Source organism: Anneissia japonica, unplaced genomic scaffold (genome assembly GCF_011630105.1).
Source record: "Anneissia japonica isolate Jap-2015-1 unplaced genomic scaffold, ASM1163010v1 scaffold401_len1656234_cov178, whole genome shotgun sequence".
Taxonomy (NCBI): Eukaryota; Metazoa; Echinodermata; class Crinoidea; order Comatulida; family Comatulidae; genus Anneissia; species Anneissia japonica.
This window is the reverse complement of record NW_022745982.1, coordinates 483,990-502,689: the sequence shown is the minus strand read 5'-3', so window position 1 is coordinate 502,689 and position 18,700 is coordinate 483,990. Positions and strand designations below refer to the sequence as shown.

The 18,700-nt window shown below is 36.8% G+C and overlaps 1 protein-coding gene across 6 annotated transcripts in view; it reads left to right on the top strand.

Moving 5' to 3' along the window:
• LOC117120129 (equilibrative nucleoside transporter 3-like) overlaps window positions 1-18,700 on the top strand; it is a 35,067-nt gene that overhangs the window by 5,590 nt on the left and 10,777 nt on the right. The window contains exons 1-2 of one of the 6 annotated variants that reach the window (XM_033265144.1): window positions 703-752; window positions 11,565-11,957. In XM_033265144.1, the coding sequence (XP_033121035.1) occupies window positions 11,665-11,957 (293 nt within the window). In that variant the 5' untranslated portion in view covers window positions 703-752; window positions 11,565-11,664. Of the gene's footprint in view, window positions 1-702; window positions 753-956; window positions 1,281-10,264; window positions 10,363-11,564; window positions 11,958-13,702; window positions 13,950-18,700 lie in introns of those variants that run through there. The other 5 variants (XM_033265145.1, XM_033265143.1, XM_033265146.1 and 2 more) reach the window with 5 other exon arrangements.

Sequence of the window (18,700 nt, the reverse complement as noted above, 5' to 3'; positions counted from 1 at the left end):
CCACACTATCAAATAGTATTTGACAATACCATGTGACATGCCTAAATAAAGTCATGGTGACATCACGCCGTGATTATGTTTATAAAAGAAAATTTGATAGTCTGGACAGAGCTTAAGGGTGATTGGTTCGATTCCTGAGGTTGAAAATACGATTCTCAACAAATAATAATAAAAAAAATTGTTTATAAATCCTGATACACTCTTAACACCGTTGTGATATCGCTATTATTAAGCCAGTGGTGTTGCCAGGGCGAGCTTCTCGCTCCGCAACCTCCTCCCTCCACCCGCCACACTCGGTCGGGAGCTAAGTGACAATTAATTTATTGAATAGAATAAAACATATGCCGAAATTCATTTGTAATATTCTATTTTTACATTATGGAACTCTAAAATTGATTAAATAAAGTCTTGTTCGCACTGGATTTAAAAAATGGTAAATTTAACCAGGGTAACTTTAACCTAAGTCATGGGTACATTTCACCATTGTTCGCACTTGGATTATTCACGCGGTTAGTTTTACCATAGAGAAAATAGAATTGTTCTATTTTCCATATGGTTTTACCAAGATTTAACCTTGTGTATCAAAGATCTTATCTTGTGTTTATAAGATCTTTGTTGTGTATAAAAAATATTATTGAGGGCGCTAGTTTGTGACTTCAACTTCCGGTTTTGTTCGAGCGGTTTCAACGTGGAAGAAGTTTTCGTTCGGATTGGACTTCTTGACCAACGTGGTTAGTTTAACCGAGACCGTGGTAAGTTTTACTGGGCAGGCTGAGGTCGGTAAAATTAACCATTCGGCTTGGTTAATTTAACCCTGAGGGAATTGTAACCGGCGTTCGGATTGAATTTTTTTTGGTCAATTTAGCCAGTGACTCGGTTAATTTGACTAAATTAAGTCCAGTGCGATAGGGGCTTAAGCCTTCCATATCTACCGGGGATTCCTCCTCGAGAGTTCTGGGCCGCGGTGGTCCCACATACTTGTGCTCGCATCGGGGATATCCCCTTGTATTTAAGACTTGGTAGAAAACTCTGAAGTTTATTGGTCTAAACCATTGTAGCTAAATATGCCTTAGCATGCGTATAACTGCAAGGCCGTTTATTATTGTCAGTCCACTTGCTTTGTCCAAAATTTGACAATAGTCGGGTCTCATTTTGTATGCGTTGTTATTGAACAGACGCTACTGTGACGTCCGTTTGGAACTGAATTTTAATATCTGCCAAACAGTCGTTGGGTTTCTTAAACATTTCGTAACACAAATGACAACGCAGCTGTATTTACGGTATGATTTTACTTTTAAATTTGTCTTATTATACGGTTATCGGATATATTATCTTCTTAGAGCTCTAATGGTACTGAGCTCATGTGCTTAAATTTAAAATACTTGTGGTATAATTGTTCGCTCGCTGAGTCCGATAGAATTCTGTTTGTTATACACACTTTTTAAATCTTTTATAATAAGAAACATTGTTGAAAACATGGATGAATAAAATATCCTCCGTGAGTGTGCTGATGATTACATTGTTCTTTTATGAATACATTGTTTTGGTACAGCATCAGCAAAATAGTGTGTCTATGTCACATAGATGTTCAGAATAATTTCCTATGTATGTTGAGCAATGTCGATTTAAACTGTTAGTGCAATAGGACTGTAGATCCGTATGCCACGGGACATCTTTTCAAATTAAATTGACGTGTTATGAGTGTAGGGTTGTACTTGGTTAAACATTATATTAACGTTATTCGTCTTCCGACATTGCACGTTTTACCAAATTTCAGCATTTGTCACGATTTCAGCAAACCAGTATCCTGCGTGAGAAATTCCTTGGTTTTTTCCCTGAATTTTACTCAGCCATGTTGTTTTCGGCTCGGTCTTCCCTTGTGGGTTTTTTTAAAATTTTTTTTTAACTTATCTGTTTCCTTCTTCTAAGGCCTGTATGCTGGAGTGTCTTTGTGTAGTTATACTTTTATACTTTTTATATCGTTTGGTTTAGTCATACAGTAGTTGTTTATATCGTCTTCGTATTTGTAACCGTTTCGGAAATATTTCGTTCAATTTTTTTTAGTGATGTTGCTTTTGTTGCTGTTGCTTTTGTTGTTATTGTTGTTGTTCTTATGATTGCTATAACTATCGTCATAGGCCTAATGTTAATTAATACTGATTTTCATCTTCATAATCATCATCATCATCATCATCATCAGCAGCATCACCATCATCATCGTTTAACAATCCTTAACCTATTTTAGAAAAGTACATTGCCATTTGTAAAATCATTATGTTTAACCTTTGAATCTTTATCTTTATCATGTATTATATTATCACATGTACAATGAACACTAGAGCCGCTACAGTGTAGATAACCTGTGATGAATTACTACAATATGGCATCCCATATCATTTTCATTTGTAATAGGCCTATCATTCCAATCTAAGACCGTATTTAGAAATATCATTGATTTGATTATCATTCTGTTGGTATCTGCAATCAGCAGAGATCAATTTTATTCTTCGCAAGACCTAATTTTCGGAATCACGGCTCAAAATTAAAACGATTAAAAAAGAAAATCAAGAAAGAAACAAACGAAGATTAGAAACACGTTTTTAGACCCATGTAGAAATTCCTTGGTTTTCCCCTTAATTTTACTTAACCATGTTGCTTTTGGTTTGGTCTTCCTTGTTGGTTTTTCTTTCTGTTTCCTACTATACCATTTAGTTTGGTCTTACAGTACCGGTAATCTTCATATATTTTTACGGTTTAGGAAATATTTCGTTCAATTATTTTAATTGATGTTACTGTTGTTTGCTGCTTCTGTTGCTTTTGTTGTCGTGTTGTTCTTATTAAGAATTATGCTTGTTATAACCATCATAATGATAATACTGATTTTCATGTTTCTTCTTTATCATCATCATTATTATTACCATCATCATCATTATTATTACCATCATCATCATCGTCATCATAATGATAATGAAAATATGCCTAGTAGGAAATTGCGGTATCTGGTTTTGTTGAATCAATTACTGTACTTGCTTACTGTACCTTTGTAACGGTTTCAGCAACTATTAATAATAACTGAAATGATTAAATGGTGATAGTAGGTCCTAATGATGATGATGATGATGATGACTATGATGATGACTATGACGATGATGATAATAATAATAATAATAATAATAATAGCAATACATTTTAAAAAGTTAGGCCTACCATTATGCTGAGCATTTGAATCTTATTCGCATATCATTATCATTAACCTGTGATCAATTACTACACTGTGGATGGCATCCCATATCAGTTTCATTTGTACTATACCGTTCCAATCCAGGACCCGTGTTTATGAATAATCATTGATTTGATTACCATTCTGTTGGTGGCGCACTCAGCAGAGATCAATTGTATTCTTCGCAAGACCTTCATTTTCGGAATCACTGCTCAAAATTAAAACGATTAGGAACACGTTTTTGAACGTAAAGTACAATGCCCTTTGAATGCGAAAAGTTCATCCGTGTTCTTAAGTGAAACTGTGGACGCGAATTTCCTGGACTTTGTATAAGCAATAATAATAATGCAAACATCCTAAAGGATTAAGTTTCACCATTCTTCTTTTTGCATAGGCCTATCTCGAATCAAAAACAAAGATATCGGATTTTTTTAATGAGATAGGCATGAGGAGTTTTTAGAACTCTGAACATGAAGTTAGTTTTATATTTAATACCGGTATTTTACAATGAGTTATTAGCAATTACGATTAATCCACCATTGTGTGAACGCAGTCTAAAACGCGCGTGTGTACATACACCAATGTGAATGCACCATTACAAGCATCGTCACGGAGGTATCTCTTGTGTAGAACTATACACCCATATTAAAATGAACTCGCTCTGGTATTTCATTTTCATTTAAACATATTATGGAATGATGACTTTAAACGCTACATTGGTTATACGTTAGAAATTCTCAGTGCATTATATTCCACGGCTTCAGTAAACTTTCAATTTTATATACAATAACTATATTCAGAAATAGTTTTGGAATGATAATTATACCGTTTATTGAGATTGCGTTGTTGATCAGTGATTGTGTTGATGTGTACTATTTTTGCAATTCAAGAACGCATCGCTCTTGCGTGTGCCGCAATTCCAAAAAAAGACGTACATTATGTTTGTGTATTCAGTCGACTTGTGAAGCGCAATGAGGTCTATTATTGTAAGAATGTGTAAACAGGCATTTATTGCAATCAAATAGGCTTATCAGCTCTCATCACTTTGTCGTTTTACTGTAGGCCTATAGGCCTACCTCAGGTGACTGGCTGGTGAACCGGGCGTCTGTTGCCGGGCCTGTAACAGCTGTTCTATCTTAGATCAAAACTGTGAGAAATTCAGTGTATTCAAATGCAACAACAAGCGAATAAGAGGGTAAAATAACCCCAGCAATATAACAACACGAATCGAATGAAAACAATAAAGAATTGAAGAAGCCTAATGTTTTAAATATTTTGGTTCCTGGAAAGGAAAATGTTTTTAATTTAATAAGGTACCGGTACAGAATTTGGAACATAAATAAACTATGCATTTTTTTTTAACGGTTGCATCATAACATGATTTTCATTCTACAAACAGGTGTGGTTTTTGCAATGAAAACCGAATAAACTCAATGATTCGTCAAACAGCAGGCACTGTTTGCCTACTTAGAAAAATAATAAGCTCAATCTCAGTTTAACTTAAAAAGCAAAAACAAGTTTAACTTAAAAATCAAAAACCTTTACCAGTGATTACTGTTACACCACTCTTAAAGCTGAATACTTAATTCTCATTGGATGCTATTTGCCTAATCCGATCCATACATGAACTAACATCCAATCAGAATTAAGGATTGGTTTAAGGCTGGTGTATAAATAACCACTGCCAAAACTTTCACCCAAGCGTCACTTGCACTTTCTTCGTGTCCCTGATGACCGATCCATCCCTCATGTGTGGCGTTTAAACAATCATTAGTAAAAGTATTAATCCCACGTGAACATAACACTATCCTAATAGACCGCATATTGCGATATTATATTCAATGTGTGGATAGCCGTCATTTCGGACAAATTTAATTTTCTCTGATATGATACATCGTATGCGGAGTATTCCGTGGAAATAACGCGACCTTGCATTCTTTCGTATTCTCACATTGTTGGGTATTTTCTCTAGACTTACATTAGAAATTAATCTCCCTTTGTAATTACAACACAGGTCTTACAATTATTAAATTACATGATCAACACCCGAACCAACAGGGATCGAAGCTACTTTTTTCACCATGTAGTGTTGGTGGCGTCAGTGATTTCCCAACTGGTCAGCGGTCAAGCATTCGAAGAGACAATGTGCTGAGAGCCTGCATCGAGGACGTTATTGGATAGGGTGGAATAAGGTGTGAGGCTCGGAGGGTTCAGAAGAACTTTTTCGTAACATTTAACAAATGTTTGACCTCAGTCAACGCAGTTCAGTCATAATTTTCTGATCTCACAAACCAGTCAGAGATTAGACTAAACCTTCAGAATTCGTGATGTGTCCTAGATAGACGTTTCCTGTAGTTCGTACATGTTAGGTATTTCGATACCGTTGGAGCTATTTTTTTTAATTATTATTAATGGCAGTAATGGAATAATGTGCATAATTGATTAAAATTAATTAAAAGATTACCCACTAAATCTGTAGAAACGTTTTCAGTATTGTATTTTATTGTTGTCAATGCAATTTGAGACAATTTATTAATATCTTCGAACAGTTTACTGTTCCACTTGGGTCGTCGGTATTGCACACGGGACCAACCACTTAAACGTCTCATCTGAAAAACGGTATGCCTACGCTGTTACTTGTCCAAGCAGAAATGCAAGGTGGGCCCCGGCAGTTAATGGAACTGAACTAGGTATTTCCAGGGTTCACCGCACACACATTGGCTCCCACCAGCTTAGCCAGGGCTAAGCTGCTCTCATTAGGCTGCCATTGAATCGATGCTAAACTTCTAATTCTGCACTTCCTCGAATACGTTACAATTAATGGCAGCGCAGGGCAGGGGGTGATCTAGGTTGGGGAAACCGTGTAGAGGAGGCCTATTTGTGTGATTGTTTCCGTCTAGCCTGAACTCGATGTTGAGAAAAATGAGTTGAACGTTCGATCGTTCCGGTAGGCCTACAGAAAACATGTAGATCAATGACATCATAATCAGCATGTGGGTAGGCCTATTATTAATATGATTCGATCCTTCCGAGTTTTACATTACTAAAGTGTGTTGAACGGCAGGCCCTGAAATAACGTGTGTCACCAGCCTAAATACCCCAAAAAAGTCGAGAACATGCTCATGTTTGCCGTTAACACTTTCCAGTTCAATGCATTCGTATTGAAGATTATGAGCTAATATTATATTTCATACTCTATTCAAGTAAATGCGAGACGTCTGCGTACGTCCACATGATAGCAGCCAAGACCCGAAATCGGTCGCGGATTCTCCCTCCCCCTCCCCGAAGGGAGACTTTGACACATTGTTTTTCCATTTCTGTCCACTTTGCGTAATTGTTATTATTAATCGAGTTTTCAGTTAGACAGAAATGTTTCACTAATGGCCAAGAAAATAGGATTAAAATTTCATCAATATTTCAATTATCCGAAAGTTAATAAATAGTAGACGTATATTATAAACATAGTTGTAATATTATTAATATTGTTGGAATAAGTGGAACTAGGTTTGGCATTGCGGACATCCCGCCATCGTCGAGCGAGTCGCCACTATCAATCGGACTGCTGTGCCTATTTCCCCGGTCGCTCACTCAAGACCCAAACACACCATTCTCATGTTGGGTGTTTGACCCTAACAGCAGGCGTTTATATTGGTTAAGTACGCGCCGAATTCGGATTAAATGTGTTGTTGTTTTAACCCAATCTTAACATTCTTCTTATGTCACTTTGGTCCTCCCCACAGAGATTCCCCTACAAATAATTTTTTTATGAACGTGAACGGTCATGCTGGCATTTTTAAATGCCATTTCACATTCAATACTTTATTTAATAGCCTTGTATTTAGTTACCATGAGTGAAATACTCTCCTTGCCCTAGTTTTCGCTATTAAAAACCCCTCATTCTGATTCAGAACGTATAGGCCTAAATTGTATAGGCCTATATAACTCCATTACCTAGCCTGTTATTGTTGCGTATTAAATTGCCGTAGTTAAACTTAAAAACCAGGTTCCTATCTAACTTAATCCGGTTTAACTGGATGAATGTGCTGTATTCCAGATAACTGGATATGTCAGTCCGATGTGAACCATTCGATTACATCCAGATAAAGGTGTTTACTAGGCTACTTTTACTCGGTTAACTTTGAATTCTGAGATAGTCCAGTGGGTGGTTAAAAACCTAAATGACACCATTGTATTTAAATGAACCATTCACTTTCCATTCCATTCAGATTTTGTTCTAATCTATACCTTTGACCTTTTAGCTAAGCCCTGCCCCTTGGATATTCTTGCTAAGGCCCTACAAAACATTAGCATAAATACAATATACGTAAAACCGTGCGTTTGAGAAACACGTGTATTTGTTTGATATGCGTGTATTTCCGACTTTGTTCTGATTAACAACATACTGTAAATGTGAATGCGTCCACTGGATTGCCTTATATGGCCTATATTATTATTTAAAGCTTATTAATCTAGGTGACCCCCGACATTATACGTCTGATCTGAACCAGTGTATTGAAATATCTGCCTTAAAATCAATCTTTTTATCGGATCCTACACCGATACTGAAATGTGTTGAAAATGTGTTGTTATTGGATTGTGACAGAGCTTGACTTCAATCACACCCTATTGCTTGCGTTCATTGCGTATGTTGAAACATCAGGAAGCGATCTTCTTGTTTTGAGTGATGCATGGGAAATTGAAGAAAAGAGAATATACAAACAACGAATTCACACGATGAAAGAACTGATTACCCATGTTTCCTCTTGCGGTGATTTTAAGACGATTGTTCTGCAAGCAATCAACCCCACCTAAGGATCTTTTCTGTTCAATTGACATTGTCCCCCTTTTCCATTCTCTACCTTTTCCATTCTCTCACGCTCACAAAGCGGAGCATAAATTCTTCCACCCAGTACCATTATTTATCTTTACTGTACTCAGAGCGACAACACAGGGAGATCTGATTATTGCTGGTAAATACAGTATCAAAATCTACTGATTTAGGCCAACGCATACATTTCTGAGCATCTGCACCAATAACAGCAATCACGACCCCGGATACAGCATTGGCCATTGCATACAATACGGTGGCTTTAATTGTGTTTTCGTTTGTACTGTTAAAGCTGGTTAAAGTAAACATAGGCCTACTTAAGTTTATTATAAAAGAAATGACAGCAGCACTTTTAAGACGCCTGTAAAATTTCATCTCTAGCTGTTGTCCACACGGTAGAGAATATAGAACATATAAAGTATATTATTAAACATTATTTTTTTCCGAGATATTTGGGCAATATCCAATTTGTAGTTTGAACTGTTCATGTCAAGGTCAGTCGACAGAAACACACACGACATAAGCTTATGTCAATTAACTTTAGATACGGGCATGCGCAGTTGATACTACGCGTAGGCTTATTGTTAACGGGCCTAGACAGAAATGAAATCAGAATGATACCGTACTTTGTAAACTAAACCTGGTTTGGTTTTGCTTAGGGTTTGATGTATGTCGTAACTGTTGTGTATTTAGCAGCTGTTGTAATCAATAATTAATAGTACTGATTACATATCATGTTCATTGCAGCATCGCCTTCGTTATTCTCGCCTTGTCTCACTATCATTATTGACATCATCATCTAATCACCATTATGGTCTTATTTACAGTATATCATTTTAAAAATTATCTTTATTATCCCAGGCCTATTAGACAACCTAATCATCATCATCATCATCACCACCATATTACTGGAAATAGGCCTATTGTATTAACGGTATTCGTGTGTTATTTTCCTGTAATAAGCAGTAAGGCAACAGCTGGTTGAACAATGTTAGGTCAGTGGCGGATTCAAAGGGGTGGAGGAGGGGGGAGGGGGAAGAAGGGCAGTCGATCCGGGCACCCACACATTTTTTTTTTCAATTATAAAAAAAGGTGAAGAGAAAAAGAAAATTATATTCAAATTTAAGAGTACCATTTTCGTGCCATAATCATAAATTGTGTTACCTCACCCCAACCATGGTGGGGCTGGCCTAGACCCTCTATTCCTCCCTCTATTTCGAATTCTTGGATCCGCCACTGTAGGTTGTTATTTTGAACCGATATTCGTCATCTCGACCTGTTTTTATACAATAAACGTATAATATAACCATACATCAGAACATGCTATAATGGTTGAACCCAATACTTTTTAATTCAAGGTCGTGTGTATAAACTACAGCTCACGTAAAAAAAAAAAACGTAATAAAATCACTAAATTAACCTGATGGCATTCAATTGTATTAGTACGGTACCAGTATTTTTTCATATGCATGCATGGCTACACAGTATTTTTTTGGTTTTAATATTGTATAACTTACAGTAGTTGTATATTTTTGTCTTATTGTATAACCTAGTTTTATTGTTTTAGTGCCGCTGTAGTATGTTTGGTGGATTGTCACGATACGTTCTTTGAATATATTTCAGTGTGTCAAAAGGTACCTCCTAAATATATAGTAATAATTATGCAAGTGTGAGCCTACATACTATGGAGCTGCGCCAAGTAGAAGCTACGTAAATGTCGGCAATGGAACTATGAAATGTCCTGGCTAGATTTAAACTAAAGAATGTAGGCCTTATACGTATGAATTGCATTGGCTGTTACTGTATTCGTCACCATGTCATCGTGCATAAGAGTAAAATCAAATCAACCAAAATATCGTTATTGTACAAAAAATGGAGATTTGCTTCTCGGTAAAGACAGGTAATATAATACAGATTAGTTAAATACATGCTTTTTATATTATACAGATTATGGCACAATTTGAATATGAAATAAGATGATAGCACGTTCTTGTTTACTGTGTAAAAATTATCCCATGAATACAATATTTGTTGTTTTTATTTTTTGTAAATAATCATTCCTATTCATTTTGTTATGCAATGATGATTGAATAAAATATACCAGAATAGTTAAGGTGACCTGTCTGCCAAAAAAATCGAGAAAACCTTGTGGCAAATAGAGTTAATTTCATATCCAGAAACAGATTAAAAAAAAAATAGGTTTCGTTGATTTACAGACGTTTTACTACAAACATACGAATATCCTTAAATTGATACCAGATTATGGTCAATGGTCTATGCAACAGAATACAGGAAAGGTAACTTTTAAAGTCATGTATGTTAATTTTTTTCTTATTAAATTTATTTGAATGTTTCTATTCTTTTTAGACAGCATATCTTTAATGATAATAATTTCAGTACGGTATGCTCCGTGTGAAAAAATTTCTACCCACTCACTTTACTAAAATGAAGTAGCGCCCCCTATGTGGTAACTTATCGTTAACCAAAGTTGGAAGTTGGAAGTCTTCTACTTCTACAACTCATTTTAAAGTCGCGGTGCGCCCTCTGAAACAACCAATGTATTAAAAAGGAGACACGAGAACGGCGAAAAAACAGACCTAAAAGCCGGCAGGACTAAAAGCCACATGGAGATGTATGGCACTTACTGTATACTGACGCAATTGTACTAGACCATCGTGGTCGCCATACAACGTTTTCACACGTTTTAAATTACTGTACTTGCCTTTCCAGAATTGTGTAATGAAAGGAAAAGCCTGTTAGAATGTGTAGGATACATATATCGGGAAATATAAGCGATTGAATATCAGTCATTATCCGAATTACATTTGGAAGACTGAAAGGAAATCAATATAGGCTATAGGCTCACTTGTTAATTAGTAGCATGGCTTAAGCTATAAATGATACAACCACCCGAAGCTTACAGACGTGCAAGAGGCTCTGTACACAATTTATATGACAATTAAATACGATATGCCCATATTTGGGTGTAATATGACATCATCATGCATATGTAATGGGCACATCACATCACAAACTTCGGAAGAATTTGTGCCAAGTAGGACACATCTTAATTTTTTTTTCTTTTTTTGCTACATAAAAGCCATAACTGTTGGACTATATATAGTCTGTCTCTTATACACATCTAGATGTGTATAAGAGACAGCAATTTGTAAGGGGAAAAAACTTAATATTTTCTACATATTAATAGACTACAAAATTGAATAAATAAGCCATTTAAACCGCTTGTCAAAATCAGAATGTACAGTACCTCCATGGTACACTTTTCTTGACCTTGTTTTTTTCTTGTTTGTCGAAGCTATTGCGGCTTGCGTCGGTCCATCTATACATTTTGACGTGGATTATCTCTTGATAACAATCTTATCTTTATCAATAAACTCTACAAGTCACCTCATTGTCTGTCAGTTTGTTTTCATATCACGTGCTATCAAAAAGCTAATACTTCACGAACCATTCAGTCCATATTGTAATTATTACTCAATTTCTGTTGATCCACAGGTCGAGACAGACAGCTGGTGTAGAAGGTTGGCCCTAACAAAATTTGGAGAAGAGGGGGAAATAACAGACATCTAATCAGTAACCGTCCAGAGACAACAAAATGGGTCCCGATGAGTGTGGTCAGCCCCATGGGTCAAACATGTCACTCAAAGCCCAAGAGGCTGAACGCACCTACAATGATGATGCAATGTGGAAGACAGACCACAACGGATACTCGGCACTGAATGAGATGACGAACACAGAGAAATCGAACGGAAGGGGGTCTAGGAACGGGTACTCTGCTGTGCCAACTGGTGTGGAGATGGAGGTGCGAGTTGAGAATGGCGAGACCGTTTCAGATATAAAGAAACACCGGCTGGAGAGTATAGACTTCGGACGTACGCCTCCAGACAGGTTAGTTTTTCTTTAACTCGCTTTTCTGTCGATTCATTTTGATATACAAAACAAAAATAAAGTTAATTACTCTATAATAATTAGTTTATTAAATGCTATGTTTTATAGGCGCTATGTAATTATATTCGGTTAATTTTTAATAAAAAAATAATTAATTTTCCTATAAAGACGTGGCCTTTTTTTTGTTTTTAGTATTTGCAGTGTGCACCCTCGAATTTCAGACCCCTTTAAATCGAGACTACTTTCAAAAAACCAAATAACTTCAGTCTGTTAACACCAATTAACCATCAAGGCTAATTGGACACCGAACCCCGAGGCCACCCTGGGTTTTCAGGTCCCAATAGTGGTCTTATATTGGAGGGCGAACTGTAATAATTTAGTTTCCTATATAATATTGAGTAAGACGCTATTTTCAGTTGTTTATTGTATTAACCCATATACATCATACGATAGGTATAAACAAGGTAATTTAACAATCGCCTTACATTATTAAGTTTTGTGTATTGTGCCGCCAGTAGGCACAAGTCTTGATGGACTTCAGTCTCATCAGACCTTGTTATCTTTCTTTGTGTGTTTTGAGTGTGCTTTGTGTTGTGTTTTTCGCCCCATCAACCTTTATTTATTGGTGACGGCCTGCTTGATAGCATTCTTTTTTCTTAACAAAGTTAATAATTTAGGTAACCTACGAAGTGCCTCTAAACTTTAGCTATTCTTTAGGTTTAAAGAAAGTGCAATATTATACTTACGTATTTAGATTTACAGTTTGTAGACCACACAAATACGAAAGTGACACGGACAACGTTTATTACAACGTACTTTACAAATGAACAACATACCGGTACCAATGGCGGATTCAGGAATTCGAAATAGAGGGGAGTTGGGGCACACACAGGGCGGAAATTTTACATTTGAGTGCTCTACACCACCTCAGCCGACGGCCACACCATGGCTGAGGCAGAGATAAGAACATTTATGATTATGGAACGAGATGGCCGGAATTGGGACTCTTAAACTTAAATTCCTTTTTTTTTTTATAATTTTGAAAAAAAAAACAAACAAACAAACAAAGGGGGTGCTGTCCCCTTCTTTAAATCTGTCACTGCGTTCCTTCACAAACATATTATTTTGTTCTACTTTCCTATTTTTGTATGCGATTGCCGACTGCCGTGCATAGACCTGTCTCATTAATCGTTAATCATTTTGATGGGTTTTTTAAATGAGTTATGAATGTAGTAACTTATCCTAATGTCACATTCCTCCACATTCGTTCAAAATAAGACAATAATTAATAAGTGATAATAGAATGGTTGAGTGACAAATGACACACAAAACACAAATACAGGATTATATTAATTCGTTTATCAATTGTTGTCCGTATTTATAGGCAATTGTATAATTACTTACATTTCAATGAAGTTTAATAGATTTCCGATAACGCATAAATCTGTTCGATTTTGCAGAGTGTATGAACGCTAACCTTTTAGGTACAATACGAGATTCTCCGCTCCGTTATGAAATCTCTAATACAGTACACTATTATTCGCGCGCGTAACGTACATTGCGCAAAATCGAACGGAATCTGCGTTGACGTATCGCATCGAGTTGTCACTTCCGATACTTGTCTCCCGTCGAGAAATGGCATAGTTGACTTTGAACTAGTCGTAGTGGAGACCTAATATATTTCAATATCGGGTTACGCGAATAAATTGCTGTCTCGAGGGAAACCCTGCGATGCCTATATTCACCACGTTACAAGTTTACTCACTATTGGACTACCATTCGTTGGATTAAGAACATACTTCTAATTTCTACCATGGATAACCCATCGTTCGTTGCCAATAATATACAGTTGGAAGATGTAACTCCTCGTAATACGATTATCTGTAATGATGTAGAGAATGGACACGCCGCAAATGTCGCAACCACCTCGTATTCGAATGGAGTTGACAAGAAAAAAATTGTATCTAATGCTGAAAATACCTGTCCCGATCGGTAAGTGTACGCAGCCTACTGTGAGTAGGCCACGTTCCTGAGTCCATGTCTTGTGATTTACACGTATGGTTCTCATGATGTAGAAGATGGGGTAGCCGTGTTAGTCTAGATGATAACAATAAATGAAGGACAAACAGCACTTTTCAGACTAACAAATTTATTTACAGTAATCACAAGCTTTCGACCACGCGGTGGTTCCTCTTAATGGTTCTGTAACACAAAGTTTACTTTCGATCAGTGATAATAAATTTGACCATTATATTTAATACTGGGGCCTGTGTATCATCACGTGACAATATTTTGTTTTCAGTTCAAGAAATCTTTTTTATATATATATATACCTACTACACCTGCAGGGGCGGATCCAGCCTGGTAAGAAAGAGGGGGGCGTGAATATGCGAACTGAGTAAAAGTCAAAGGGAAGAGTCCCTGGTAGGGGTACAAGTGGAAAATCCCCCTTAAACCTATAGCGTCATAAATAATTTAAGTTGGTATTTGATTGATCTTTAATATTGTGCATGGTGATTTTTTGGTAAGCTTTACAAAAATTACTTTTTACAAAAAATAGGGGGGGGGGGCGTACGCCCCTTATGCCACCTCCTAAATCCGCCACTGACCTGTACCCTACTCATTTCAATTTTGTCAATTTCTTCGTTTTTACCGCTATCGGGTTTCAAAGTTTATACTTCGCTGTTTCGCAAGCAACGATAATGAATACGGTTACGTCATCATATTTGTAGACAACCCTTCCCCTACAGTAGCATAGGCCCTATCCTGTATCTGTCCGTAGGCGATTCATATACCTTTTGCATGAAACAAGGATGGCATTCAGCTCGTACAACATCGTCAAGAATATTTAAAGCTTTGTCTACACTATAAAATTTCATCAAACAAGCGTCACGTAAAATGTGATGGAAAATAAGAGTTGAACATGTTCAACTCTTTTTGACACAATTTGATGAATGTGATATAACGTCATCGTGCCCATATATGGGCACATCACATTTTTTTTTCACATAAAATTTGATAGTGTAGACAAAGCTTTATGCACGAATGACCATAATAATGTAGGTCTATTTGTATTCGTTATCGTTTTGGTAAGGTTGCCAAATTTCAACACATAGCCTAATAATCAATCATGTTTTTGATAAAATTAGTAAATAGATAACTGTAGGCCTATTCTTTGCATTTTTCATGTGCAGGTCAGATTAGGCCTACTCTACAAATCACATTTTTTTTTCTTTGCTGCAAAATGTCTTAAGGGCGAATTTATAGAAAGACATGTGGTGGGGATGGTGTGGCTCGTTGCCTAGGAACAATATCGTTAACCTTTTCATCACTGCCATTTAAAAAAAAATTTGTTTTAACAAAAATTAAAAAATCTGAGAAGCAGGTGCCCTCCCTCGTTTCAATAATCGTAGATCCGCCTCTGGTCGGTGTTTGTTTTACGATACCTGTCCAAACCAGAAAGTGAACAAGCAGTTTTATAACTCGTTTGTATATTTAAACTGTAATTTGTTTATATAATAATGTTAACAAACCGGAATATACCAGAAAGTTTTTTTTTAATAGTTTTGAACTCGTTGTAGGACTATCTTAAAGGTAGTTGATCTTCTTAAATTCAATATTTTATAAAAACAATGGACACCTGTTTCGCTTGATCATTAACGAAGCCAAAGAGAATTCATTGTTTTCTGTCTAAAAAATTCCTTGAATTGGTCGTAAAATGTCTTTCAATCGAGAATTGACCTCACCATGGAAACCTAGCAGGTCAACGCTGCTTTCATTTCTAGGGGCTAGTAAATTAAGATGTCGGACTTTAATGAGGTGTTACAACTTCGGCTGAGCCCGTTAGCAAGTAACTTCATACTTGATTTGATCAAAGTTTATGTTAAAAATAATTAAATTGAAAGAGTATGGTATCGGAGACCTAATATAATTTAATATCTTAATCGTAATGCCCAGGAGAATTTAAAAATGTGACGTTTATAAATAGAGTTGCATTTATCCTCACCCGGAGCTCCCGATTCTGTGGTTTATGCATAGTACGTACCGTACTTTGTCATGTTTACAATTAGTTAAGGGGCCTCTTTAATTACAGTATATAATTTAGTTAAGGGCTAGATTACTGTACTGCCATACTATGTAGGCCTATTAGTAGCAGTGGTGACGGCAGAGGAGAGGGGGCAGACAGGCCCCGTCACACAGGCCTCGTCACACGTCGTCCGACGCCACAACAAACCGTCTCACAAGCCTTCCCCTCCCCATCGGCCGACGCCACGGCGAGTGTCGGAACAAAAATAGAAACAATAATGATTTGCCTATCTAAATTTTGATTGCCAATTACCGGTACTAATATTGTAATATAATATAATATTGTCTAAAAGCACACCATAAATATTCTCCGCATAAACGATACCAGGGAATTCCTGACCCGGACCGAGTCTTTAGTCGACCCCTTCGTTCGGACCCATCGTCGGACATGTCGGACCCCTCTTCCCCTTTTTCGGCAAATTTCTTGAGTCACCGCTAAAGTAGGCCTAAAACTGGTCTGTCAGTGTGTTGCGAAGAACTTGTAATTTTTTTTCGCAATAAACTGCCACAAATATCGATCGCTATGCCAGTTGTGTAAATCGTAAACTGTTTATTCAAAGATAACATTTTCACTTCACCATGTCTGAAAGTTTGTTTCATTTGTCAATCATATTCGTCTATCAAAACCTGAAGTCATTAGCATACAAAGGCGCGCACGTCACTCGACATTGAGGTGATAATGTGGTCCCATGCGAGTTTAATTCTACACCAAATGTATCATATTCCTCCTTTCCTGCCCATTCCTACACGATGGGTACACGCCACACAATTATGATTTTATAGAAACATCCCATATGCTCAGGGCATAACAACTGATACAAAGTTATGGGTTGGTTCCAACGATAGTGAGCAGTCAAGAAAATAATGTAATCGCCGCAGGCTGCATTTCCCGTCGATTCGCGACATGACTTCGGGTGACGGAGACAATCGCAAATATAATAATTCTGCCCTGAAGTGCCACGCCGGTTGAATTTCTTCGTACCGGGTTTCAATCAGTGGCGTAACTACCGCAGGTTCAGGCGGTTCATTGAACCAGGGCCCCCGATCTTTAGGGGAACCACCCCCTTATAAAAATCTAATAATTAAAGCAATGCATATATAAAATTCTAGATTATCTATACAGTACTATTATATAAAGAACATGAAGTACAGGCGGTTCAGTGAAATCGGGGCCCAGTGGTTTAGGGGCCTCGGGACAAAATTCTCTGGTGGGTTCAAATTTTAATTTTAGACCACTATATTATGGATTGGCATGCATCACAATAACTTATGGATTGGACCAGAAAAACATTTTACAATAATTCACTTTTTTAAATACTCATATTGAAGTGTTTATTTTCGGGGCCCAAAACTGAAACTTAGAATCTGGGATGGGTTTAAGTTTTATGTTTGCGGTAAAGATGACTTCAGAAAATGAGTACCAGTAATACTTATGTTAACTGTATAGACAGGCCTGCTTAGTTAGCCTGGTCGGCCAATTTATATGCTTAGAGCCCCAACTGTACTTTCGAACCCGGGCCCCTCGAAGCCTGGTGACGCCACTGGTTTCAATTTCTTTTTAATAAATTAATAGGCTCTTCAGTATTTCTATATCAGAAAAATATGCATAAAATAATCGATAATCGGCGCTAGATCCTTATGATAATTGATTAAAACATTCTACAGTGAGGATACAACCGTCTGGACTCACCCAAAGCGTTTGATGGTCGGGAAGAAAAGAAAATAGACATCGTCAAACATGGTCAACCCGGTCGCCCCGTTTATGCGTCCCAAAACTAAAAAAAACTAACGAGTCGGAGTTTTTGTGCGCACCTGCACTGTTGTGTATGTACATGCATGGAGGAGTTTATTTCCTCCATGGTATGTGCGGGTTGCGATTTTTTCCCCCGTACGAAACATTTACATGAAACTCCACTCGGGCCGTCTCGGCTGAATCGACCCGAAAATCTCATTGCAGAATTCAGGAGGTCATAAGGTCATCAACAGATAAACGTCTACAAAACAACTTCTGAGAGAACGTCGCTGTCTAATTTAAAAAAATACATCGATGTTACCATGTTAACACAAATGGGTCGTTTAAAATGACATATAATATTTGATTAAGCTGCACGAATAATGAAAAGTGTTATTTTAACTTGAGTTACATACTATGACAATTTTAATTTTTTAGTTAGGCCTGGGTTTTGCATAATTACAGGCCTACTAAAAACGCTTTCTGGGAAAAGCACAAAGAGTAAGGAAAAGCACGTTTTTCTTCATCACTGATCAAATGAAACAGAATGATAGTTATTTTCAAATTAAGAGAAGAGCTGAGAATAGGCAGCTCTAAATTACTGGATGTCATAAGACCTGCCAAAATAACAGAGCACCAAATGAATGTAAAAATGAGCTAGTTATTAATATTAGGCATAGTAATCGGCAGGTTCTTGATTACAAGGCTAGACCAAGTTAATTACATGTAATGCCCAAAAATAATAATAATAATAATTATTATTATTATTACCTGTACGTTAAGGGGAACTTAGACAAAGGGGAAATAACACAAAAGATATTCCCCTTGGGCTAGTTATTAGAGGCCTAGTAAATAGTATCTGTATGTTCTTCATTACAAGCCTTAGGCCAAGGTAATTAATGCTGAAATGATTATTATTATTATT